Source organism: Zeugodacus cucurbitae, chromosome 3 (genome assembly GCF_028554725.1).
Source record: "Zeugodacus cucurbitae isolate PBARC_wt_2022May chromosome 3, idZeuCucr1.2, whole genome shotgun sequence".
NCBI classification, from domain to species: Eukaryota; Metazoa; Arthropoda; class Insecta; order Diptera; family Tephritidae; genus Zeugodacus; species Zeugodacus cucurbitae.
This window is the reverse complement of record NC_071668.1, coordinates 55,823,852-55,851,296: the sequence shown is the minus strand read 5'-3', so window position 1 is coordinate 55,851,296 and position 27,445 is coordinate 55,823,852. Positions and strand designations below refer to the sequence as shown.

At 34.7% G+C, this 27,445-nt stretch overlaps 3 protein-coding genes across 8 annotated transcripts in view; 2 read left to right on the top strand and 1 right to left on the bottom strand.

Annotated features, from left to right (window-relative positions):
- The window catches only part of LOC105216531 (breast cancer anti-estrogen resistance protein 3 homolog), a 12,040-nt gene extending 6,440 nt beyond the window's left edge, over positions 1-5,600 (top strand). For both annotated transcript variants that reach the window (XM_054226789.1, XM_054226790.1), the window contains 5 exons: positions 488-590; positions 648-1,765; positions 1,913-2,350; positions 2,418-2,830; positions 2,887-5,600. In XM_054226789.1, coding sequence (XP_054082764.1) covers positions 488-590; positions 648-1,765; positions 1,913-2,350; positions 2,418-2,830; positions 2,887-3,028 — 2,214 coding nt within the window. In that variant the 3' untranslated portion in view covers positions 3,029-5,600. The remainder of the gene's footprint in view (positions 1-487; positions 591-647; positions 1,766-1,912; positions 2,351-2,417; positions 2,831-2,886) is intronic.
- On the bottom strand, positions 5,104-27,445 carry LOC105216503 (tetraspanin-5). Of its 5 annotated transcripts, none has more exons than XR_008470289.1 (8): positions 27,020-27,442; positions 26,760-26,954; positions 26,555-26,635; positions 26,199-26,477; positions 25,650-25,766; positions 25,397-25,542; positions 6,234-6,452; positions 5,104-6,175 (listed from the first exon to the last, which is right to left on the bottom strand). XR_008470289.1 is itself a non-coding variant. In XM_011191027.3 (7 exons), the coding sequence occupies exons 1-7, from the start codon at positions 27,107-27,109 to the stop codon at positions 25,474-25,476; spliced, it is 942 nt and encodes a 313-aa protein (XP_011189329.1). In that variant the 5' UTR covers positions 27,110-27,445; the 3' UTR covers positions 25,037-25,473. The 5 variants fall into 5 exon arrangements, 2 of the variants coding, with proteins under 2 accessions (XP_011189329.1, XP_011189327.1); XR_008470288.1 differs by having other exon boundaries at positions 6,238-6,452; XR_008470290.1 differs by lacking the exons at positions 5,104-6,175; positions 6,234-6,452 and adding an exon at positions 23,362-23,624.
- Positions 8,732-13,304, top strand: LOC105216504 (beta-galactosidase). Its single transcript, XM_011191029.3, has 6 exons — positions 8,732-8,895; positions 10,330-10,496; positions 11,259-11,409; positions 11,476-11,812; positions 11,881-12,028; positions 12,132-13,304. The coding sequence occupies exons 1-6, from the start codon at positions 8,812-8,814 to the stop codon at positions 13,189-13,191; spliced, it is 1,947 nt and encodes a 648-aa protein (XP_011189331.2). The 5' UTR covers positions 8,732-8,811; the 3' UTR covers positions 13,192-13,304.

The following is a 27,445-nucleotide window of genomic DNA, read 5'->3' as shown; positions in this document are numbered from 1 at the left end:
CGCAATATTCGAACGGTAACCCATTCATTAACTAACTTCAATTCTATTGAGCTCATTATTTGAGTTAAGAATTTCTTCCTTTTTGTGGATTGCATTTATATGTTGCAAGGATACCGATAAGACCAGTTTGAAACCCGATTGGAAATAAACGGGGTTTCATATCGTGACACGGGGTTGCATAACGAACACGTTTTTCAATTTTGTCTTCCACGAAACTTGCTTTCGCTAAGAGATCAATTAATATCAGACGTCTGATTTCGATTCTTCTTTCCGAGATGTTAACAAAATATTATATTAGGAAGTACTACTACATTTAAATCCACACTTTTGAAACCATTAAAAGTCCTACGAAAAATAAATCGTTAAATTTGTTAATGTTTGTTCTCGAAAGTCCGACAAGACAGTTTAACCTCAAGGCCGAACCTCCAGTAGGGCGTCACATTAATGATAATTAATTAATTAATTAATAATTATAACCTAATTACAGATACTTTTACAACCTGAGACGGTCTATGAACGCGTACAATATCAATTTGAAGAGGATGCCTTTGATGCAGTACCCGACCTCATCACCTTCTACGTTGGTTCGGGTAATTATTTTACTTAGAAACTATGTATAATTTATTAATTTATTGTTTTCACGCCAGGCAAACCCATATCCGTAGCTTCAGGGGCGCGTATACAGTATCCCTGCAACCGCACATATCCATTATCATTCTATGGACACAAAATTGTCGGTAATCACTTGCACACACAAATGTTGGCCGGCATACGCGGTGCTAGTCCACTCAACTCCCCACTAAGTCACAACGGGAATTTCCGTTTTGGTTCCGGTATCATAACACAACATAGCCAACAGCAGCAACCGGTACATAGTCCCATGTCGTCACCGCCGCGTGTCAAGCGCGAAATACCGCCACGTTTGCCATCAAAGAAGCAACGCTCGCAATCACTCACGCCAGCGCATGCAACGCCCACTAGCAACGTGCGCCAAACGCATAATAGTGAATCGTGCTCCAGCGCTGACGGTATTATACAAGCGGCGCCTACTCCACCTGCTGAGTGCGTTAATCCGAATGGCTTCCACGAACGCGGACGCCGATTAAGCAATTTTGAGAAAGAAGTGCTAGCTAGTGAGACGTCATTAGTTGGGGGTGATAACACGAGTATAAACTTGCAAAGTCATCTGGAGCATTTGGCGCAAACGGGCAAACTACATGGCAATGGATTTCAAACAATCGCACGCTGTTCCGCTGCTACCGAAGCAGTTGATCACTTCAAATTCACCACACATTCATTGCCACGCCCCAATACCAATAACTTTCGCGGCAATAGCATTATGCGCATCTCAAGTTTGGCGCGAGATTTTGGTTCAGATGCCGTTGGCTTGAGCACAAGCTTGGACAGACAAATACCCGAGCTCCCAGAGAAACCACCGAGTCCACCACCCAAGCCGGTACGCGCAAATAGTCAAACTCGTAAAGAGAAGGAACAGCAACAGCAATTGGCAGCGCATCGTGCCGGTCTTGTAGGAGTTGGTTATCACGCCAGCGGTTCGGATTCGGGCAATGGTTCAGGCGATTCGGTACAGAGCTCGATACCTGGTGACTCTAATGAATTTACGCAACACCGTGGTGTAATAATAAAGAATCCACGCTTTTTGAGTAGTTCAGCATCGTCGGCAGCTTTGAAGAGTCTTGCTGATTTCGATGTGGTTGCGATAGAAGATCAGCTTTTCTCAATGGAGATACCGGATTTCAAGCCGGTAAGTAGGTGACGATTCTGTAACTTGTTTTTGAAAGGTGGAAGAAGATTTTGATTGATTACAGTTAGTTTTGATTAATAAGTAAAGTGTCATCTTGTTCAAACTTTGTTTCGGTCTCTACAATGTTACTTTTTTCTTTATTTATAGGTATCCAAATTCGACTTCGAAAACTTCATAACACTACTCTTGCCGTCGGTGGATAACAAACCATTGGATGGCGATGCACTCACTACTTTTAAGATGATGTTGCTGGAAACTGGTCCCAAGGTGATTGCTGAGCACATAACGCGCATCGATATCGGTCTACTAATTGAAGAGCTGCCTGAGGATGAGGATCGTAATGTGCTGGACTGCTGTGGCTTGGAGATGCTCACGCTGCCATTTGGCAAGGTCTTCCGTGCCGATTTAATTGAGCGCACACAGTGCATGAAACTGATGGTCGCTGTGACAATACTCACCTGTCAAACTGATTTGGATCGCGCCGAGTTACTAAGCAAGTGGATACAAATTGCGGTGGAAACGAAAACCGCTTTAGGCAATCTTTTTGGCTTCTGTGCAATAATGTTGGGTTTATGCATGCCACAGGTGTGATGTTGTTTGATATGTGTGTAATTTCATTTCATTTCTAAACCATTGTTATCCTTTCACACAGATTCAAAAATTAGAACAAGCCTGGCACATATTACGCCAAAAGTATACAGATAGCGCTTTCACCTTCGAAGCCAAGTTACGTCCCACGCTAACCAGCATGAATGAGTGTTCCAATCCGCAAGCGCCAAACACTACGGTACCACATGTCTTGCTCTATGCGTTATTGAAGGATCGACCGATCATCGATATTATCGGTGTAAATAATGTCAACTTGGACGATCGTTGTTCGCTGTACGGCACTTGTATAACAGCGTGGGAGGCTAAAGCTGACGATTTTGGCATGACAATTAACTTTCTGCACTTGGATTCGACACGTCATTTTCTCAACAATTTATCGCTGTATAGAAAAAATGCGAAAATTTTGCTCGAAGAGTCCAGCAAGCGTTTGGATGAATTGCTCAGCGATGCGTTTAGGTAAGTAGCTATTCGCTTTTGAAGCTTCATTGTATATTATATCCACAAATTTTCAGAACCGAGTTCCATGTGAAATTCTTGTGGGGTAGCAAAGGTGTCACCTCTACGCCTGAGGATCGTCATTCGAAATTAGAAAAAGTGCTAGCGCTGATGGCGGATAAATTTTGCAGTGTTGACTGCAACTCAGCTGCTGCCTAAACTGAGAGGATATAGGATTGTGTAGATATACGAAAATTGCGACACGCATTTCTACTTTTATATAAAACCGGAGGCATAAGCATACTTAGATATTAAGCTAGCGCCAAATTGTTCGCTTTGTTTCGCTGGTTCGCGTTATAGCAACTGGGATAGAATATGGATAGTGGATAATAATTCGTGGCATACGAAATATGAAATATGTTCATAGGAAATGTGGAAGAGCGAGAGAATTGATTCCAAACGTTTAATCATAATCTCAGGACTAACACTAAACGGTGCGGACATATTTTGCCTAGCCGTCTCATCGCAAAAGTTGAAGCAATAACATCGGGTATCATCTGTGTTTGAGATCTCATATTCTTCTCTTTCCAACTAACCGCATGAAGACGGTATAGATTATTTAATTACAGTCATATACTTCAGTAATGAAAGTATTTGAACACTTTTCCTGGTCATCAATCGCTATAATTATTGAAAAAAACACTATTTAATTAAATACCGGTATCTGAGCCAATGTGAAAGTTCGGATCCGGCTCCTCTAAAATTATTTAGTACTTCCAGCAACTATTTGTGTTCCATAAAGCCTTTTAGCTCTTCAGAAATAGTTTGAGGTCAATAGACCTCTATAATTCTCAGACACCATAATACTAGAAGCTAGATCCAACATCTAGGAGAGGTACATGTTAGATAGACGAGTTTAACATTGATTATTAGTATTAAAGTAGTCTTGGAAAAATCTGCTCAGGTTAGAGATGTTGAAAATCAATAGTCAGATCATACATCAAGTTTATGTAGAGTTATACAATCTCATAATGGAGATATGAAAGCTCTTACTTACTGCCTTCCCTAAATAAAAGCGACGACTTTACGTCAAATATCAAAATGTTTTCTTGAATTGTTGTTGTGAAATTTTATTGTACAGAGAAACTTCGTTTTTCGCAGCCAACTTTACTTCGGACCGCTCTGTCAAAATAGAAATTTTCAACCGCTCAGCGTCGCCGTCGCGTTATTTCGGTATGCGACATACAAATTGTATGGGCATGAAAATTTTTTGACAGTCATTTGCCGCTGACGCTTTTATTTAGGGAAGGCAGTTAGACTTCGGGGTATTATTCCATATTTTCAGTAAGAATCTTGTAATTATATTATAGAGTTTTATGGGACCAAAGTAAGATCTTAATGACACTAATTCTGTCACTCGTAGAAACTTAGTCGAATATGAAATCCATATTTACTCTAATCTCGTGCCGAATACACCAAATTAGCAAGTAAAGAATATCAAATACAACATATTATGTAATTAATTATAAATTTATAGACCAGTATTGTAGTCTTTAAAAGCTTTTTATATTTCATTTTGATACTATTTACACTATGCAACAATAATTGGCTTTTTAATAATATTTGTTACAGAAAATTAAACGGTAGTTTAGAGGTGTTAAGCTAAACACTAGGGAAGTATTTTAGATAATTGAGTGTTATATCTCTTATTTAAAGTTTTTACAATTATTTCGTCTGAGTCAATTTGCATCTTAATTACCACACCTAATGACTCGTAGTCAAATCAGTAAGTAAGACTCTTGGAACTTTTCTTCGATCGATAGCTTCGTAGAAACCCTTAGATAGTTTATGAGTGCCATCACTGAAGCTATTTGTGGCGCTTGAATGTCAGTACGAATAGCTGACTTATAATGATATTTCTACTTGCTGTCATAATACCAATATTTAGTGAATCACTTTCATTTATTTTTTTTCATATGACAATATACTTAATATTAATTTTCCATTCTATATGCCGCCTTATTTTCTTTGCTTATGTAACTACCTCAAAAATAGTGTTCAACTTTCTTTCGAGTTTTGAAATAAATATATATAATGGAAAACCATAAAATATTATAGGAGTACATATTGATAAGCAATTAGATATGTAAATATATACGCATATAAAATTAATAAATTTAAACATATATGAATATATAATATTTAACTTGAAATAAATATCGCTCAAGCGAAGAAACGATTGCATTTAAGCCAAACAACGCAAATCCATTTACGGTACACCAAACTAAAGTGTGAAATTGTAAAGTATTTAGAAATATAATGTAAATTTTATAAGAAAAATTATATAAAGGATATTAATGATATTTAAAATAAGTTCATACATATATCAAAATACCCAAAAGTCAAACAATTCGTTATTCTAAAATATGTATACCGCCAGAAATTTGTACCTTTTAGTTATTAATTCATTTTTAAATATCTAATTTGTGATTAAACTATAATATATTTATTTATATAAACATATTCCAACGAATTACAAAAATTAAATAGTTTTTATTAACTAAGATCTCTCTATATATAAAATAACCATTTAAACTTCCATTTTTGGACCAAAAACGCTACGAATTATAATTATGGACTCACTAACTACTTCCACTGCAAATCGTTACTTAAAAATGAAGAGTACAGCTCTAAACTAAAATATTCATTTCTTGGCTCCATTAGTATGAAAAAGTTTATATACCATACTTATGAGTACTCAAGGTTTAGCGAGTACCCAGGGAATTTTATATAATAAATAATATTCATAAAGATGTAACTAATAATGCCTCAAGAGCATATTACTATTATAAATATGATATAAATATACATAAATACGGACATATACTTAAATCAAAAACGAAACTGCTATGTATTAAATATTAAATATAGATTGGACAATATTTTAATCAAACGCATTTAATTTATACAATTTTATATTGCAAATAAACGCATAAGTAAATATTAAATAAAATCAAATTGAATAATAATATTTAAAAATAAATAACAAAAAAGCAAATGTTTGTTTTAATTTTCCCTTAACGCGAGAAATAAATAAAGTAATGAATCCCTACACAAGCCCACTGGAGTATAGTTGCCGGTCCGTATTGTGTATGACTACTGATCTGAGTATACTTAAAAAGATAGACAACATCCCTGAGAAATTAAAGTTGGAAACAATTGCCTACATTGAAGTCCATAAAGTTTCACACTATCGAACAGGTATATATGTACATATATATTGGTGATTGAAATAGATGGACTTCGAGTTTCTTCCGAATCCAACGTGTTCTCCAGATATGGCCCTCAACGATCCAGATTTGAGATCTGTTTGCAACAATAGTGAATTAAATATACGAAGGATTGTACATATCTGTGAGTATACCTACGTATCGGAGACCAAAAATCCATTGTTGCTAGAATAAATTCGATTTTCTCAGGCCGAAGCCTGTCACAGCAGTTGAAAAATAATAAATTGTCTTGAATTGAATTGCAGGGTTTTGAAAACGGTTTCGAAAAAGAACAAGTTGGAAGTAGAAGGCACTGTCATGAAATTATTGCCCAGTGCCAGTGGCGGTAGAAATTTCTCTTGGAAAGCCACAATATGTAATAGTTAAAAATATTAATTAATCCTCGGAGAAATAATTAGGTCTGTGCATATTATTTGCTTTTTTTTACTCTCCCAACAAAGTTGCTAAGAGAGTATTATAGTTTGTTGACATAAGGGGCGAAATCTGTCCGATTGCCACGCCCACAAAATGGCAAAAACCGAAAATCTACAAAGTCTCATAACTAAGCCATAAATAAAGTTATGAAAGTAGTATTTGGTACAGAGGATCATCCTCTGCCCCTCCTATATTTCGACGTAATTTTTTTTTGAAAAGTTGGCGTGGCTCCGCCCTAATTGGTTTTTTGTATATATCTCGCAAACCAATAAAGCCATGTGAACCAAACTTTCTGCAGACACTTCCCTTACGTAGTTCATTATACACCATAAAATATGTAAGTGAATTCGGATAATAGCCAGGCCCACCTCCCATACAATGGTTAGGTTGAAAATTACTAAAAGTGCGTTAACTCACTAACGAAAGACATCAGAAACACTATATTTCAAAGGAGAAATGACAAATAAAAGCTGCACTCAGATTAAAAAAAAATAGAAAATGGGCGTGGTGTCGCCCACTTATTGGTCAAAAACCATATCTCAGGAACTACTCCACCGATTTTAACGAAATTCGGTACATAATATTACCTTGACACCCTGATGATACCGATGTCGAAATCGGTTCATAACCACACCTACTTCCCATATAACTCAATTTTGAATTCCATATTTTTCTTGGGAGCACTTGAGAAAAGATTGTAACAATCAGACTATAACTTTTTAAGGTCCCGCATATCGAACATGAAGAACTCAGTGCCTAAGACCGAAAATATCGATAAAGCTCTCAGATATTTGAATGATATTTATATATTTTTTCTAATAGTGTGTCTCTGTAGCAAAAATGGTTAAAATCGGGTCATAACTTCACGTAGCTCCAAAAAACCCTTTTTTAGGTTTTTCAAAAATACAGTGGAATTTATTCCGCATATATCGGTTCATATGTGAGATATCTTAGCCAAATTCAGTGAGCACATAATCTTGAATATAATGTATGTTGGTGGTGGAAGTGAGTGAAGTCGGTTCAGGAATTACCTCAGCCCTCATATACTATGTATGATGATCTACGTTATTCTAGTTGAATTTATGCCGAATATATGGGTAAAATTGTGTGTTATCTTCATAAAACTATATTGATAAATTGCGAGAGTATAAAATGTTCGGTTGCACCCGAACTTAGTCTTTCCTTACTTGTTTTTTGTATAGGCGACAAATCCTTCAATGTCTTCCTGGATCAAAAAATTAGACTGATTATAAGTACAGTTTCGTATTAAACCAGGTCTAGAACTAGTAATATTCTATTCTATCACATAGGTCTAATGAAGATACGCTTTCGTCAAACACGCTCCGGCTACTGCTTTATTGTGGGTTATGAAAGTCGGGTTCTCGGCACTATGAGAAACTTGATCTCCATATTTAAATATTTGATAAGGCCAGCGATCACCAACATAATTGTTCTTGATATAAATCATAGAACCCAGGAAAAATTCCGTAAGTGGTCAGTGCAATATCCCGAGAAGATATCACAACTAGAACGAATCTGACGTACTGTGAAGTTTTTTTGATAGAGAATAATAAAAATATATCTTTTGTTTATCTGGGGTTTCACTTAAAAGTGTCATTACTGCATGATGGTTCAAACAACTCTAATATAAGATAAGATATTAAAATTTGTTTAAGCGACAGGGTCACCTTAGAGGTTTTTAAGTGCAAATCGAAGTAAGTGCAAATGAAACGTATTGAATATTAATATTTGATTGCATTTCATGTTAAAAACATCGACGAATGCGGCATAAAAATATATTTAAAACAAAATGTGTTTATAATGTATTGAAAACAGCGCGCTGATAATAAAATATTTTCCAATAGTCATTAACAATTACGTAGCGAACTTAAGTTTGTTTCTTATTTGTCATAATTGTTGACACTTGTGGTCCTCAAATATTCTAAACACGCTTGAAACACTTAAAGGCCGCTGACCAGTTATGGACAGCAGCTACAAAAACAACAGCTACTGCAAGCATACTCCTAAATATACGGTACATGAGTATGTTTCAAAAATTGTTGCTGTCAAAACTGAGTGGCTGCGATAGAATCTACATATGCTTATCTATATAGAGGTTTGCAGTGCCTCTCTAGACTATTTAGTATAACGCCACCGTGTGGTCACTCCATAATTGACTTATTAATTGTATTTTATACTTGCTGCCATATATAAATATGCATAAATTACTGCTAGATTTCAGTGAACTTAGTTTGTAGACGGAGAACAGTCAAGATTGTCAGTTCGGTGTAGACAGCGATGTTAAACACATTAAATTTTAAACTTGTGACGGCATTCGGGCTTGCTTGTCTGTTAGTGAGCCTAAATGGCGGCGCTGCAAAAGTGAGTTTTAGCAAATAAATAATATGGAAATATTTGTGTAATAGCAACAAATTTTTGGTGAAAAATGCATTACTATAAACAGTTGAAGCAAGTTAATTCTAAGACAATTTAATTAAAATAATTAATAATAAAAATGCAGTGGAACTTCTCTAACTCGAATCACCATAATCAACAGAAAAACTTCGAGTTTCAGAATTTTCATTAAAACATAAATTTTTCAAAAAGCTGTAAAATATAGATTTATTTATTTCGCATGTTTGGCCTTTGTTACATGATTTATGCAATCCATAAGTGTAATATTATTTTTTTTGTTCCCCTCCATACGATATAGTGAAACTCTTTTAAAATTCTACGTTGATAGAAAAATTTTAAATTTTGTATTTTGCCCTGGGCGAAAAGTTCGATTTATGGAAGGAAATTTGTATGAAATTTGCCTTCTATTGCCCCTTCAAGAGTTCTAGTTAAGGAGAACTTCGAGTTATAGAAGTTCGAGTTATGGAAGGAAATTCGTACGAAAATTGATTTCTAAACGCTATTGCCGACTCAAAAGTTCAAGTTATGGAAGTTCCACTGTATATCAATAAAAATCATGAAATAATATAATATATAAAAAATTAATTGGGCAAATACAAATTAAAGAGAAATAAGAACTCTCGAAAAATTTCGATAATCTGAAAATCGAAATTGGAAAAAAAATTAAATCAAAATAATAAATTTAAAAAACACATGTATATAAACAAATGATTTGATGACGATCGAGTCACCATTGGATATCAGACCAGAAGTTACCAGAAACTGTTAAACCCCACTTAAATGATTTCGATATGGATTAGTGGAAACGTCTGTTGTCCGAGTACTGGATATTTAATTTCGATAAAACTCTGAGGACATTTTAATATATAATTAAGAGATTACATGACTAAATCAAGCGGCTACAAGGAATAACAACTAAACTCAATGTTGAGCAATTTTGAACTGTGCTCGTAATAAGTTTATTTTGGAACTTGTAGAATTTTTTTGTAGCTGACACACAAGCTTTATGTCGGTATATAAACGTTAGATATCTAGACCTTCACCATACATTGAAACAAAGATCCGAAAGAGTGACGATTTAATTTTTGAAAATTCATCGAAAAATATTACAGACCACGGGCATCAACTGACAATGCCGTCGTCGTTATTGCAATTTTTTCGCTTTGAAAGAGGCAAATTTATAACTGAGGTCCCTAGAATGATATTGATTTTTTCCAATTAAATTTTGGAATAAAACATGGAATAATACAAGTGTCGAAACTCTGATTTAAAGCCAAAAATCCGGTCATCCGATTAAATCCCTTATTATAATTATAAACAACTAATAATTTATATACAACAAAAAATAACAATAATTAATATTCTTAATCACCTTTATTTTTCTGTTTTTCAATCTTCAAGAAAATTAACCGGTCCTTCACCATTGACCATTCGGCCAATACCTTTTTAATGGACGGTTCGCCATTTCGTTATGTTTCGGGGTCGTTTCATTACTTCCGTGCTTTGCCTCAAGTATGGGAAGAACGTTTGAAGACAATGCGTGCAGCCGGCTTAAACGCCATTGATACGTGAGTATAAAATCTAATGTTTATTTATTTTGCTTTCCTTTCCATACTTTGGTGAGCAAACAGAGATTTTTAGTTTCCGAACCAAAATGTATGTGTTTCCAAAGTTGATAGCAAGGAGTCAACTCGTGAATATTGTGTTTCTTGGTAAGATAACATTGAATTCCAGTTCTTCATTATACAATAGACGAGTAAGACTTGCTCAAGCTAAGCATTCAAAAGGACATTAACGCTGGCAAGAAAAGCGTTCTGAATTTGAAACTTACCCATCGATTGTTTCTAAGTCTCCATACATCATTAAACTCATTGGCCAGCACTTTAAATTTAGTTTCCAAAATAGGAACGGGCAAGTAGGAATCGCTACTGGTTGTAACCATAAAAGGTTTAAACAATTGATCGCGCTCCAAAGAAACTGTGGAATTTGCTTGGGAATCTTCTCGTCGAATCAATGTCAATTCTGCGACCTAACAGTGGAGACACCTGAAGGAGGCGGGCAATAATGGCCTTATATCCCCAAAGGGATAGTATCACGTCCATTAGCTCTGGAACACTACTAAGCGTTTTTCAACTAACGGGGTTAGATGCCATAATGTGAAAAGAGGCTAGGGCACAATAGACCCTAGATAGCAAGGCGCCCCCCGAATTTTATTATAATCTAATTTTCCCAAACATTTTATGAGTTTCAAGTTTTCAAATTCCAGTTTTTGCTATTAAATTAACAGACATACTTTATTGCTGATTTTTGCTATATTCCAACCTATTTAGCTACATCGAGTGGTCTTTGCATAACCCGCATGACGGCGTCTACGACTGGGAAGGCATTGCTGATATTGAACGCTTCTTAGAATTGGCACAGAAAGAAGGTTTCTACGTAGTACTACGGCCGGGTCCATACATTTGTGCGGAACGTGATAATGTAATGCTTTGTGCTTGAATTCAATTTCAAAAACTGAAAACTAAACAAACAATTTTATATCAACAGGGCGGTCTGCCACATTGGCTCTTCACCAAATATCCTGATATTAAGGTGCGTACCAGTGATCCCTACTACCAATTGGAGGTAAGCAAATGGTATGCGCAATTAATGCCACGCCTACGTAGGTACCTCTACGGCAATGGTGGTCCAATTATAACGGTACAAGTAGAAAACGAATATGGCGCCTTTTATGCCTGCGATGCAAAACATTTGCTTTGGCTACGCGATGAAACCGAAAAATACGTGCAAGGAAATGCAGTGCTCTTCACCACGGATCAACCTAATAACGGTTTGAAATGTGGCAAAATTGAAGGCGTACACGCGACAGTTGACTTCGGAATAGGTGATTAAAGTGTTATTTTGTATTGCTATTTGATTTTATCACATCATTATGTTTATTGATTCTTACAGGTACCAACTTCGATGAACACTGGCGTGCAATGCGCAGCGTCCAACCCACAGGACCGTTAGTAAATTCTGAGTTCTACCCGGGTTGGTTAACCCACTGGGGAGAGGAAAATCAAAGACGTGATGGCATGGAGGTGGCAAATTCATTGAGGTAAGATGATAGAAATCGGAATTAGAATTATAATTATTATCTAAGTGATCTTTAATCTGTCTCGCTTGAGTTCAACAATAAACTTACCTTTTTTCGTACACAGGCGTATACTCGAAGCTGGCGCTAGTGTAAACTTTTACATGTTCTTTGGTGGCACCAACTTCGGCTTCACAGCTGGCGCTAATAATTACGGTGCAGATTACGTTGCTGACATCACTTCATACGATTATGATGCTGTGATGGATGAGGCGGGCAATGTCACAAAGAAATTCGAAATGATACGCAAAGTTATAGCTGATTTTATCGACGTGCCACACGAAGAAGCTTGCAATGGTTGCACAAAGACACAACGTTTTGCTTACGGTAATGTAACGCTCAAGCCCGTGGCTAATTTACTCTCAGAAGTAGGACGCACCACATTGGCGAAAGGTGAACCAGTGTCAGCTGAAAAGCCACTCACATTTGAGAACCTCGATCAGTACTCTGGACTGGTTTTGTACGAAACTGAATTGCCACATTTGGAAATCGATCCCACCGTGCTCACAGTAAATGAACTGCATGATCGCGCTTTCGTTTATGTCGACAATGAGTTGGTTGGCACGTTGTCGCGTAAGAACGGTATTTTGTCGGTGCCATTAAACAAAGGTTGGGGTAGCAATCTACAGATATTGGTCGAAAATCAAGGACGTATCAATTATGATACTATGAACGATACCAAAGGTATTTTGGGTTCGGTAACAGTGGAACGTTTCAACGGTCAGAAACAGGAGCTCAAGAACTGGGTTACAACATCATTCCCGTTGGAAAGTGAACAAATAGTAGCAGCGGCCTTTAACCGTGAAATGAGAGCCGATGTTGTTACGAAAAGTAAAATTTTAAGAAATGGACCCATGTTATATCACGGCGAATTCACGATCGAAAAACTCGGTGACACTTATCTAAATCCAACTGGCTGGGGCAAGGGTGTGGCATATGTGAATGGCTTTAATTTGGGACGTTATTGGCCTTTGGTAGGACCTCAAACGACATTATATCTGCCGAAAGATTTACTCAAGGTTGGCGTGAATACGTTGGTTCTTTTGGAATACCAACGAGCTAACTTAGATGAGGTGAATGGAGAGTATAGCGTGACACTCGACGACAAACCCCAGTTGGATGGTTAATTGCATATTAAAGAACACTTTGTTATTGTTGTTATATTTTTACTGATTTTTTTTTTTTTCTTTTTTATATCTTAAATGTTGATATTAAAATAAAATTAATGTATTCATCTACATATTTACTTATGCAGAAGTTTTACTACTCGTCGGTAAGTTGATCTTAATTCTAATGAATATTCTGCTGCTTCATTTATGAGAAATGTTAATATCTTGAGGGTGCTTTGGAGACTAATGCGTAGTTTTACATTGTAAAATTGAACGGCATGTTCTGCAAATCGTTTTCGGGCATTATTTTTATATTTTTCGTTTTCAAATCGTTTGAAATGTTCAGTAAATCGTTACGTTTTTATTAAGTTCGATGTTCGTTCACAAAGTGTTTTTAGCAGAACTGCACGATCTAAATCAATGCATCCTGTCATTCCGAGTATTTAAACTTTTTAACCCAAGTGTTGTAGTGTGTAATAGTACGGAATGCTATCACGCTTTATATAACAATTGATTTTATTTTTATTGATCAGAAAATGAGTAAGCGCTTGAAAGCAACATTGGTTCAGTTTTCCAATTATTAAAAAATCTCTTCGGGCCTATCCTATTGATTTTTCAACAAGTTAATGCTTCGAATCGGCTATAATCCCTTAAAGCGGTTCCGACGCCAAATATATATAAAGCTTCGAATCATAAGGCTCGATTAGTTAAGTTGTTTATTTCGAGTTCAAACGTTAATATTATGACTTGGCCGCCATATTTTTTGGATCTTAAGGGGTTACATGGGTTTTGTCGGGTAAAAGATGCGTCCGCGTGTCAGCATAATTTCTGACAGAATCATCTAAACTGAAAAAACAAAAATAAGTGTTTTAGGTAAGACCATGAACTCGTGCTTGAACGAATGAAAGACAAAAAAGGTAAAAATTGGAATTTTGGCAAACATATTACCAAAACAAGTAAGGAAGGGCTAAGATCGGGTGTAACCAAACATTTTATACTCTCGCAATTTATTTATTTATATATTTAATATTATATAATACACAATTTGACCCACATATTCGTCATATATAGTGCATAAAGTCCATTGAAAGTTGGAAACCATAATATTAGTTTAGAAGCACCGAGGCCCTCGTGTTCGATATATGGGGCCTTAAAAACCTATGGTCCGATTTCGGCGATTTTTAGAATGGGGCTGCCACACTATAAACATAGTATCTGTGCAAAGTTCTGCACCGATATCTTCACTAGTGCTTACTTTATATATTGTAAAGTAAACGATTGGAGGATGGGATCATGTGTAGAAGTTCACGCAAGTGAGGAAAGTTTTTGATTGTCACTCACTTGGGAGTGGCCAGAAACGATTCTTTTCCACATGGTTCAAGCAGCTCACGACTTCCGGTTTTAGACCAAGTATCCTCTGGGTAGCCAACAGACATCCGTTTGAAGGCGAGCTAAAGTGAGAAGGCGAAGCCCGCTTATGCGGTTGTGCGTAGGGTTTGGGACCCACCACATAAAAACACCCCCCAATGAAAAATCTACGAAAGCCTCGGATGAGACACCCCCCTTTTGATGACGACCCCTGCAAACGTTTTAAGGATAATGATATAAGGGCATGCACCTGGAATGTCCGGACCCTTAATTGGGAAGGTGCCTCTGCCCAGCTGGTTGATGTCCTCATACGACTTAAGGCTGACATCACCGCCATCCAAGAAGTGCGATGGACGGGACAAGGACGGAAGAAGGTGGGTCCTTGTGACATCTACTACAGCGGCCATATAAAGGAGCGCAAATTTGGTGTTGGATTTGTGGTGGGAGAGAGACTCCGTCGCAGAGTCCTGGCATTCACCCCGGTGGATGAACGTCTAGCCACAATCCGCATCAAAGCGAGGTTCTTCAACATATCGCTGATTTGCGCCCACGCCCCAACGGAAGAGAAGGACGATGCGACCAAAGATGCTTTCTATGAGCGCCTAGAACGCACCTATGAGCGCTGCCCCCGCCACGATGTAAAAGTCGTGCTTGGTGATTTTAACGCCAGGGTGGGTAAAGAAGGTGTCTTTGGCACAACAGTCGGAAAATTCAGCCTCCATGACGAAACATCGCCAAACGGCCTGAGGCTGATCGACTTCGCTGGGGCCCGAAATATGGTCGTCTGTAGTACCAGATTCCAGCATAAGAAAATACATCAAGCTACTTGGCTGTCTCCTGATCGAAACACGCGGAACCAAATCGATCACGTTGTGATAGACGGAAGACATGTCTCCTGTGTTTTAGACGTGCGTACGCTCCGAGGACCAAATATAGACTCGGACCATTATCTGGTCGCAGCGAAGATACGCACCCGCCTCTGTGCAGCAAAGAATGCCCGTCAACAAACACACGGAAGGTTCGACGTCGAAAAGCTGCAATCGCAACAGACAGCCACGAAATACTCTACTCGACTTGCACTCCTGCTCTCTGAGAGCACTCATCAGCATCTCGGTATAAGGGAACTGTGGAACGGCATCTCAAACTCACTGCGTACCGCTGCAGCCGAAACAATTGGTTTTCGGCAACGACAAAAAACAAGCTGGTACGATGAGGAGTGCCGTCTCGCAGCGGAGAGAAAACAGACTGCCTACCTCGCAACATTGCAAACGACCACAACACGTGCGGGATGGGATAGATACCGAGAGCTGAAGAGGGAAGCGAGACGCATTTGCAGACAAAAAAAGAAAGAGGCCGAAATGCGTGAGTACGAAGAGCTTGAGAAGCTGGCAGACAGAGGGAATGCTCGAAAATTTTATGAAAAAATGAAGCGACTTAACGAAGGTTTCAAGACCGGAGCATCCTCATGTAGAGACCAAGGTGGTAATCTGGTAACCGATGTCCAGGGCATACTGGGATTATGGAGGGAACACTTCTCCGACCTGCTGAATGGCAGTGAGAGTACAACACCAGGAGATGGCGAACCCGATCCCCCAATCGATGACGATGGAACAGATGTTCCATTACCCGACCATGAAGAAATTCGAATAGCAATTACCCGATTGAAGAACAACAAAGCAGCGGGGGCCGATAGATTACCGGCAGAACTATTCAAATACGGCGGCGAAGAACTGATAAGGTGCATGCATCAGCTTCTTTGCAGAATATGGTCGGAAGAAAGCATGCCTGACGATTGGAATCTCAGTGTGCTCTGCCCAATCCATAAAAAGGGAGATCCCACAATCTGCGCCAATTACCGTGGGATCAGCCTCCTAAATATCGCATACAAGGTTCTATCGAGCGTATTGTGTGAAAGACTAAAGCCCACCGTCAACAAACTGATTGGACCTTATCAGTGTGGCTTTAGACCTGGAAAATCGACAACTGACCAGATATTCACCATGCGCCAAATCTTGGAAAAGACCCGAGAAAAGAGGATCGACACACACCACCTTTTTGTCGATTTTAAAGCTGCTTTCGACAGCACGAAAAGGAGCTGCCTTTACGCCGCGATGTCTGAATTTGGTATCCCCGCAAAACTAATACGGCTGTGTAAATTGACGTTGAGCAACACCAAAAGCTCCGTCATGATTGGGAAGGACCTCTCCGAGCCGTTCGATACCAAACGAGGTTTCAGACAAGGTGACTCACTATCGTGCGACTTCTTTAACCTGATGCTGGAAAAAATTATAAGAGCTGCAGAGCTAAACCGAGAAGGTACAATCTTCTACAAGAGTGTACAGCTCCTGGCGTACGCCGATGATATTGATATCATCGGAAGCAACAACCGCGCCGTTTGTTCTGCTTTTTCCCGCATGGATAAGGAGGCGAAGCGAATGGGTCTGGAGGTGAATGAGGACAAGACGAAATATCTCCTGTCATCAAACAAACAGTCAGCGCATTCGCGTCTTGGCTCCCACGTCACTGTTGACAGTCATAACTTCGAGGTCGTAGATAATTTCGTATACCTGGGAACCAGCATCAACAACACGAACAATGTCAGCCTCGAAATCCAGCGCAGAATAACTCTTGCCAACAGGTGCTACTTTGGACTGAGTAGGCAATTGAACAGTAAAGTCCTCTCTCGACGAACCAAAATCAAGCTCTACAAGTCGCTTATCATTCCCGTCCTGCTTTACGGTGCAGAAGCTTGGACGATGTCAACATCAGATGAGACGACACTAGGAGTTTTCGAGAGGAAAATTTTGCGCAAGATTTATGGTCCTCAGAACATTGGCAACGGCGAATACCGCAGACGATGGAACGATGAGCTGTACGAGTTATACGACGACATTGACATAGTTCAGCGAATAAAAAGACAGCGGCTACGCTGGCTAGGTCATGTTGTCCGAATGGACGAAAACACTCCAGCCCTGAAAGTGTTCGATGCAGTACCCGCCGGAGGAAGCCGAGGAAGGGGAAGGCCTCCACTCCGTTGGAGGGACCAGGTGGAGAGCGACCTGGTTACACTTGGGATCTCCAACTGGCGCCGAACTGCGAAGGAGAGAGACAGGTGGCGCACTATCGTCGATTCGGCTATAACCGGCTAAACGGTTGCAACGCCAATCACATACATACAAACGATTCAGATAGTCTTCAAAGTTCTGGTATATAGGAAGTAGGCGTGGTTGTGAAGCTATTTGGCCTATTTTCACAACATATCATTGGGACGTAAGGAAACTATTACAAACCAAGTTTTATTGAAATCGGTCGAGTAGTTCCTGAGATATGGTTTTTGACCCATAAGTGGGCGAAGCCACGCCCATTTCCCATTTTGTAAAAAAATCTGAGTGCAGCTTTCATTTGCCATTTCTTATGTGAAATTTAGTGTTTCCGACGTTTTTCGTTAATGAGTTAACCCACTTTTAGTAATTTTCAACCTAACTTTTGTATGGGAGGTGGGCGTGGTTATGATCCGATTTCTTTCATTTTTGGACTGTATTAGGAAGCGGCTAAAAAAAACTACTGCAGAAAGTTTGGTTTATATAGCTCTATTGGTTTGCAAGATATGTACAAAAAACTTAGTAGGGGGCGGGGCCACGCCCACTTTCACAAAAAAATTACATCCAAATATGCCCCTTCATAGTGTGATCCTTCATACCAAATTTTACTTCCATAGCTTTATTTATGGCTTAGTTAAGGCACTTTATGTGTTTTCGGTTTTCGCCATTTTGTGGGCGTGGCAGTGGTCCGATTTTGCTCATTTTCGAAAGCAACCTTCCTATGGTGCCAAGAAATAAGTGTCAAGATATCTTAATTTTTACTCAAGTTACTGCTTGCACAGACGGACGGACGGACGGACGGACAGGCAGACATTCGGATTTGAACTCCACTCTTCACCCTGATCACTTATATGGTATATATAACCCTATATCTAACTCGTTTAGTTTTGGGTGTTACAAACAACCGTTATGTGAACAAAACTATAATACTCTCTTTAGCAACATTTGTTGCGAGAGTATAAAAATAAAAATTTGCTTGACATTTTGTAATTGAAAAAAAAGAGTCCTTCGTTCAGACACGAGTAAATTGTATCTCGAACACCTGTGTAAAATTTCATCAAGATCAGTTGAGTAGTTTTCGAGAACATTTGACAACCCACTTTGAAAACACGAAAAACGCGTTTAAAGTTTTGAGTAACAATAGTACTTGACTTGGAGCCCACACCTTCCAGAGCTAACCCCTATTGGTAATTGAAAACGTTGGGACTGGCTCGCATGGAAAGTTTATGATGAAGGAAAGCAATACAAACATAAAGAACCATTAATTGCAACAATTACACTTGATTGGTACGAGATTACGCTGAATTAAATAGACTCTTTTTTTTCGTTTCATATACCAATAAGTCTAATATTGTAAATATCACTCACTGAAAATAAAAGATATTTCTCTACCAAAAATTAATTACTTTAACGGGTTAGGTGGGTTTCAGAGGCTAAAAAAGGGTATTTTTACATTTTTTTTTTAACAAATGCAATCGATACATGTTTAAACAGTATTTTGTGAAATTTTTATTTAAAAATTACGAGAACACAGCTGTTGGCACCTCATCTCCCATGATATGTCCAAAAAAAATGGTCTTGTGGTAGACATCATAATTCATGATTGGTTCATCTTAAAACAATAAACCAAAAATATTTCCATAATACTTGAATAAGTCTAGCTAATGAACGAAGGAAAAAATAAAATATTGAAATTTGAAGTTTTGACAGAATTTAAATTGAATTTTTTCACTTTGTTGGTCAAATTGGCTCAAAAAAATAGTTATAATAAAAATATAAAAAAAATCCTTCGTTCATTAACTAAATAATGTCCTTCCAAATATGTGTGCAAAATTTGAACAGAATCGAGTCATTACTTTTTGAGCTATCGTTTACATCGACTTGAAAAATTTAGTTATACTGACGTGGCCTTGTGGGCGGAACTTCCAAAGGGTATATCTCTTAGAATATTACTCGGATGGATTTGATATTTTTTGATTATTTTAAACATTTCGCACTATTTAATAAGAAACTAGATTTTTTTAACTTTGAAACGCACCTTTAAACTGCTCTAAAGAAATGTTTGAAAACACACAATTTTGTTAAATTTTATAAATCTTTTGAATATTATCCTTGAAATATAATTGAATAACCCTCTCTTTTGCATATCAATTTTTATTTAATTGAATCCAATATAAAAGTTCTAAGTTAAATATAGTTGTAAGTACAGATTGAGGAGTCGTCGCAAGCAAGTCGATATAATTGAGCGCTTATACCTCAATTGTATCGACTTGTTCAAAAGCCAAACCTAACCCAAATTAATTTTAACACGTTTACAAGGTTTGGCTAACTAAACATTTACTTAATTTATTTTCGTTTCATTTATTACATTAAAGTGCTTATACATATGCAGTAAAGTACATACATACTTTATACATACATATGCAAATTCTTATTTCATATATGTATATATTTGTATATGATTGTATAAGCGAAATAAAACATTAGGACAAAATACACGAAATTTGCTGAATACTTAAAATGCTTTAAATTATAATAAACATACAATACAAATATGTGTTATTAATAGTATTACAACAACACAAGGTTTTAAAAAATGGAAAACTATTTTTACTATTTCGACAAACATTTTTTTCTAAACATAACTGTGTTTAGCTACACTTACGATTACTTGCTTATTGGAAAATGCTTGGCAAACGAGAGAAATTTATCTGTTATCGTAATACTACTATTTTAATATTTATTACTATCTAAAAGAAGTACTTGAATACATAACCTACATAACATATTATGTAATTATTGTTTTTGTAATGTAATGTATGCATTAAAGATAATGTTTAACAAATTAGTCGTCTACGATACATCACTGCTTCCCTTGCTATATTTGACAAATCCTTGGCTCTCTTGTCAAATAATAACATCTTAAATTACTTTTAACTAGACTGTAATATATAATTCATTACAAAAAGAAAGAAAAGGGAGTGGTTGGGTTGATCCATAAAGTACAATAAATTTATTCGTAATTTAACTATATTTGTTTATACCAGTTGATACCGCATTTATACCAGTTGTTTGTTCGAGCTTGCAGTTAGTATTCAAGCAATCACAATTTGCATTTCATAAATACCAAATAAAGATTATTAAATTAATAAAATAATTAAAAAATATGCTAAAAAATTTAGTTAGGTATAAAAATTGTAAATATTAAATATAGTGTTTAAGAGAGACAATACTTATAACGTCTGATACTTTTACAAACTGATTATGGAATGACATTATTTCATAAGTTTTTTTTTACTTTATAAATTAGTAAATAAAGTTCATTTTAATACCTTTTCAAGATAATATCAATGTTTACTTTGTACGCAAAAGTTTTCAAAAGGCAAATACTTATATTAAATTGAGTTCTTATTGAGAATTAGAATTTTTTTTTTTCAATACGGGCAGTGGTTATTTTCAGGTGAAAGGACTTATTATATCAACTGTGGGTTTTACGAAAAAATAAAATTAAAAATGTGCCTGAATTCATGTCATTTTAATAACAACCGTTCATATTTAAAGTATTTAAGTTTTTCACTACTATTCTTTAAGTTGAAGTTTTAAAAAATTAGTTTCTTCTTATAAGTTGAGTAACACAATTAAGTACATACAATAGGTTTTCACTACAGTATACTTTTTCTTAATACTAGTGTGTCTTTCCAGCTAATCGTTACTATTACTTATGTACATTTAAATCAGTAGAATATACGCTTGTCAAATACTTAACTAATTTTCATAATTCATATATTAATTAGATATACATATATGCATATTAAGGCGGAGTGGAAAAAATCTTTAAAAAAAAAAATTAATTAATTACTAATTTAAATTGAATTTTTTCACTTTGTTGGTCAAATTGGCTCAAAAAAATAGTTATAATAAAAATATAAAAAAAATCCTTCGTTCATTAACTAAATAATGTCCTTCCAAATATGTGTGCAAAATTTGAACAGAATCGAGTCATTACTTTTTGAGCTATCGTTTACATCGACTTGAAAAATTTAGTTATACTGACGTGGCCTTGTGGGCGGAACTTCCAAAGGGTATATCTCTTAGAATATTACTCGGATGGATTTGATATTTTTTGATTATTTTAAACATTTCGCACTATTTAATAAGAAACTAGATTTTTTTAACTTTGAAACGCACCTTTAAACTGCTCTAAAGAAATGTTTGAAAACACACAATTTTGTTAAATTTTATAAATCTTTTGAATATTATCCTTGAAATATAATTGAATAACCCTCTCTTTTGCATATCAATTTTTATTTAATTGAATCCAATATAAAAGTTCTAAGTTAAATATAGTTGTAAGTACAGATTGAGGAGTCGTCGCAAGCAAGTCGATATAATTGAGCGCTTATACCTCAATTGTATCGACTTGTTCAAAAGCCAAACCTAACCCAAATTAATTTTAACACGTTTACAAGGTTTGGCTAACTAAACATTTACTTAATTTATTTTCGTTTCATTTATTACATTAAAGTGCTTATACATATGCAGTAAAGTACATACATACTTTATACATACATATGCAAATTCTTATTTCATATATGTATATATTTGTATATGATTGTATAAGCGAAATAAAACATTAGGACAAAATACACGAAATTTGCTGAATACTTAAAATGCTTTAAATTATAATAAACATACAATACAAATATGTGTTATTAATAGTATTACAACAACACAAGGTTTTAAAAAATGGAAAACTATTTTTACTATTTCGACAAACATTTTTTTCTAAACATAACTGTGTTTAGCTACACTTACGATTACTTGCTTATTGGAAAATGCTTGGCAAACGAGAGAAATTTATCTGTTATCGTAATACTACTATTTTAATATTTATTACTATCTAAAAGAAGTACTTGAATACATAACCTACATAACATATTATGTAATTATTGTTTTTGTAATGTAATGTATGCATTAAAGATAATGTTTAACAAATTAGTCGTCTACGATACATCACTGCTTCCCTTGCTATATTTGACAAATCCTTGGCTCTCTTGTCAAATAATAACATCTTAAATTACTTTTAACTAGACTGTAATATATAATTCATTACAAAAAGAAAGAAAAGGGAGTGGTTGGGTTGATCCATAAAGTACAATAAATTTATTCGTAATTTAACTATATTTGTTTATACCAGTTGATACCGCATTTATACCAGTTGTTTGTTCGAGCTTGCAGTTAGTATTCAAGCAATCACAATTTGCATTTCATAAATACCAAATAAAGATTATTAAATTAATAAAATAATTAAAAAATATGCTAAAAAATTTAGTTAGGTATAAAAATTGTAAATATTAAATATAGTGTTTAAGAGAGACAATACTTATAACGTCTGATACTTTTACAAACTGATTATGGAATGACATTATTTCATAAGTTTTTTTTTACTTTATAAATTAGTAAATAAAGTTCATTTTAATACCTTTTCAAGATAATATCAATGTTTACTTTGTACGCAAAAGTTTTCAAAAGGCAAATACTTATATTAAATTGAGTTCTTATTGAGAATTAGAATTTTTTTTTTTCAATACGGGCAGTGGTTATTTTCAGGTGAAAGGACTTATTATATCAACTGTGGGTTTTACGAAAAAATAAAATTAAAAATGTGCCTGAATTCATGTCATTTTAATAACAACCGTTCATATTTAAAGTATTTAAGTTTTTCACTACTATTCTTTAAGTTGAAGTTTTAAAAAATTAGTTTCTTCTTATAAGTTGAGTAACACAATTAAGTACATACAATAGGTTTTCACTACAGTATACTTTTTCTTAATACTAGTGTGTCTTTCCAGCTAATCGTTACTATTACTTATGTACATTTAAATCAGTAGAATATACGCTTGTCAAATACTTAACTAATTTTCATAATTCATATATTAATTAGATATACATATATGCATATTAAGGCGGAGTGGAAAAAATCTTTAAAAAAAAAAATTAGAAAATAAAATAAATAATAATATAATGAAAAAAAAATATAAATAAAAAATAATATAAAAAAAAATTATAAAAAAAAAAATTATAAAAAAATATAATACAAAAATAAATAAAAAGAAAAATAAAAAGAAAAATGAAAAAATTGAATTATTCATGTTAATTTTATTTAATTAAAAAGATTTATTTTGTCTTTTATTTCAATTGTAATGTTTAAAGTCAAAAATTAAAAAAAAAATGCAAATTAATTTTATTTTTTAAGTTTATATTTATTATTATCTATTATTTCCATTGTAATGTTTAAAGAAAAAAAATTATAAAAATAATATAAATAAAAATAAAAATAATATTGAATTATTCATATAAAAAAATAAAATATAATAAAAAAAATAATTAAAAAATATAATAAAAAAATAATATTATAGATAAAAATAAAAACTAAAGTTTTAAAAAAAAAAATTATATAAAAAATATTGAATTATGTTAATGTTTAAAGTAAAAAATTAAAAAAATAATAAAAAAATATAATAAAAAAGTATAAAAAATGAAATAAATTAAAATAAGAAAAAATAAAATAAATTAAAATAAGAAAATATATTGAATTATTCATATAAAAAAAATATAATATAATAAAATCACTCCATCCTAATACACATTTAATTTAATTTAATTTTTTTTTCAAGTTGACACCTTAGTATAACCCCGCGTGTAAAAGTAATGCTATACTTCAGTACACTTCTGATTTCACAAAATAACTAGATTTTTTGTTTTTTTTTTTTTTGCATTTCAGTTAACTTAAGCAATTCCGCGTACTTTTTCTGTTACACCTATGAGTTTATTTAAAGTCTATTTAATCATACGACTAAAACTGCTTTATAACTGCTGTTTGAGCCTTTTATTTATTTATATTGAATAGAGCATTAACACAGTTAGTCTTCATTTGACTCTGCTGATAAATAGTTAGATGGCCGTGATCGCATTTTTACTGTCGTGCGCTCCAACCACATAAGGACGAGTGTATTCAAAATAGACATTTACTTATGCAGTATACTTTTCGTACTGGACTAATACTAAACTTTTCACTTATTGCGTTAAAGTAGCAAAGAAATAGTATATCAGGTTATAGTTTGCTGTACTTAATAGACTTTTCAAAAGCTTTAAAGTTTTTTTTTTTTGTCAAAAATAAAAAAATATATGCATGTATGTATGTATGTATATAGATGTGTTATTTATGTATGTATGCATGTAGCAAATATAATTTATTTGCTTCGTAGTTTAGAGTATTGTTTCATTGTTAGAAGTCAAGTTAGTTTTTTTTTGTTGTTTTTTGTTTCGTTTGGGTGAGTATTTTGTAAGCTGACAAAAAGAGTTATCACAGCTGCAATTTGAGTTTGACTTGAAAATTAATGGAAGCATGTATCGTAAGAGATTTTAATATTAGTTAAGTATAAGTATTTAGGAGTGTATATAAAGCAGTGTAATGTAGAGAAGAGAGTAACTAAAAAGTGTAAATATATAACTAAATATAGACAAAATTAAACTTTAAAAAGCCTTATTTAGTAAACAGTTGTTAGTAAATTTTAGTTTTTATGTCTTCATGTATGCCTAAGGTCGGTATACTCGTATATGTATGTAACTCACAATTGTAGCATAGTCGGTAGTTTAAAGCTTACGTTTAACCGTTTAACTAGTTCACTGTGCATTACTTTACCCAATTTTATTTTCACACATATACACTTTCATACTATACCCATATGTACCGGCGCGACTTGTGGCCAACCTAAATGGCAGTGGGTCTGGGAGGCACGCCATTGCATGGCGCGACGTTAGGTATTTGTCAGTGATATTTTGATTTTTGCGCATTTATATCGGCGCGCAGATTTTGTGTGAAGCAAATGCCAAGTATCTGTAATTAAAAAACAATAAGTCAATATATGTAATTGCAATAAGCTATATGCCATAAAAAACGTAAATAATTTGACAAAAAATTAAATCAAATAAAATAAAACAAACCTGTATGAAAATAAGTATAATAACGCTGGTTGAAATTATAATTAAATTATGCTCAATCCACTCTTCACCCGCTTGTACACAGCCCTTTTCGTAAATGATTTTCGATATTTCATAATTCTAGGATAACACAAAAAATAAATAATAATAAAAATGATTAGTAGGAACAACAACTACAACAAATCAGGAAATAATGAAAATAATTTTTGTATTGTTAATACACAGCTTAAAATGAATTGTTTGTTAAATTTGAGTACAACAGGACCTGCACAACGAGTATACAAATGCAGGAAGACGCCACACTAATTAGGTGTGCTTCCAGCCAATCTTCGCCTGCACGCAAACAACCGCGTTCATAGATGTGACGCTCCACCGGCTTTAAACCAACACCAGTTTTTAATAATTCGTGTATTTTTTTTCATTAAAGAGTACGTTTCCATTAATTTAGAGGCAGCATGTAGAAAGCATTAGTGAAAGAATAGTTTAGCATTAGTAACAAGATGTGTATGAATCTGTTTAGTGTGACGTAGTTTCATTAGCAACAAAACCTACATATCCCTCTTTGCGCACATCATAACCGCACTGTTTGTTCTTTATCAATTCAGTTGGACGCCGACGGCAGCACGAAAACGGCACACCACATGCTTCCCGACTGCCTATGGCGCTAGATGAACAATTGAAATAGTTATTGCTGTCCCAATCCTTTGGACCATCAATGCCACAACACTGCAACCAATCCTCTTGTATCCAATCGATTAGATTTTGCTGATCGGGGTCTTCACGATAGTGTATGATGAAGGCACGTAATCCCTCGGTGGCTTGATCTTTTATCTACATTAAAATTAAAAATATATTTCATTTATCTATATGTATATATCTATAATAGACTACATTCGATATGTACTTACCCAACCCTTGTCCTTTAGCACAAAAGTCAATATACCCAAACTGATTTCAAACGTCAACAGCAATGACAGGAACAGGGCATACTACATAATAAATATATTATTTGCAAAATAATATAATGTTATTAAAATACAAAATATACAACACTTTGCTGTTGTTTAAATAAATTAAAATTATATTATTCCAAAAATTATACGAAATTCTTACCAGTGACAAGAGACAGGTATTTTCTCGTAGCGCTCCAACGCATCCAGTAAAGCCAATTATAAATGTTATAGTGCCAGTACAAATTAATACGAAGGCCGGATCTAAGGCTATAAATGTTAGCTTAGCCAAATTGCTGAACATATCTTTTTCGTTCCAAGCCCAAATACCAATAGCCAGCACACATAATCCAGCAGTCTATGAAAAAAGATAAACAAACTATTAATAAAAATAAAAAAAAATTTGAATTTCATCAAACTCACCCAAACAACTACGTTGCTGCTGAAGAGTAAATATTTTAAACAACAGCTTATCTCAGTGGTTTCGCGACGGTATTTCCGTACGGAAGGCATTTTGTTACTTTATTATATATATTTATATATACGTTTGCTATATTACCAAAAAAAATTGACTTGCTTGAAATTGACCTTATACAAAAGAATGTAGAATTTGCTTTCACTAGGCTTTTGCTTTGAACTACAAAAGTATTTCCTTCAACTTTACTGTAACTACTATAATATTCGCTAAAATGTTACTATAAATTTGCATTTTTTCTTTATTTACTAAACATTGCGTTGGAAATTTTGTTGAGACTTAAATTTATAACAAAAATATTTGTAGAATTTTTCTTGTAAGTTTTTATGTCAGTTGAGTATTTTGCTTATTGGTTGGAATGTCAACATAAACCA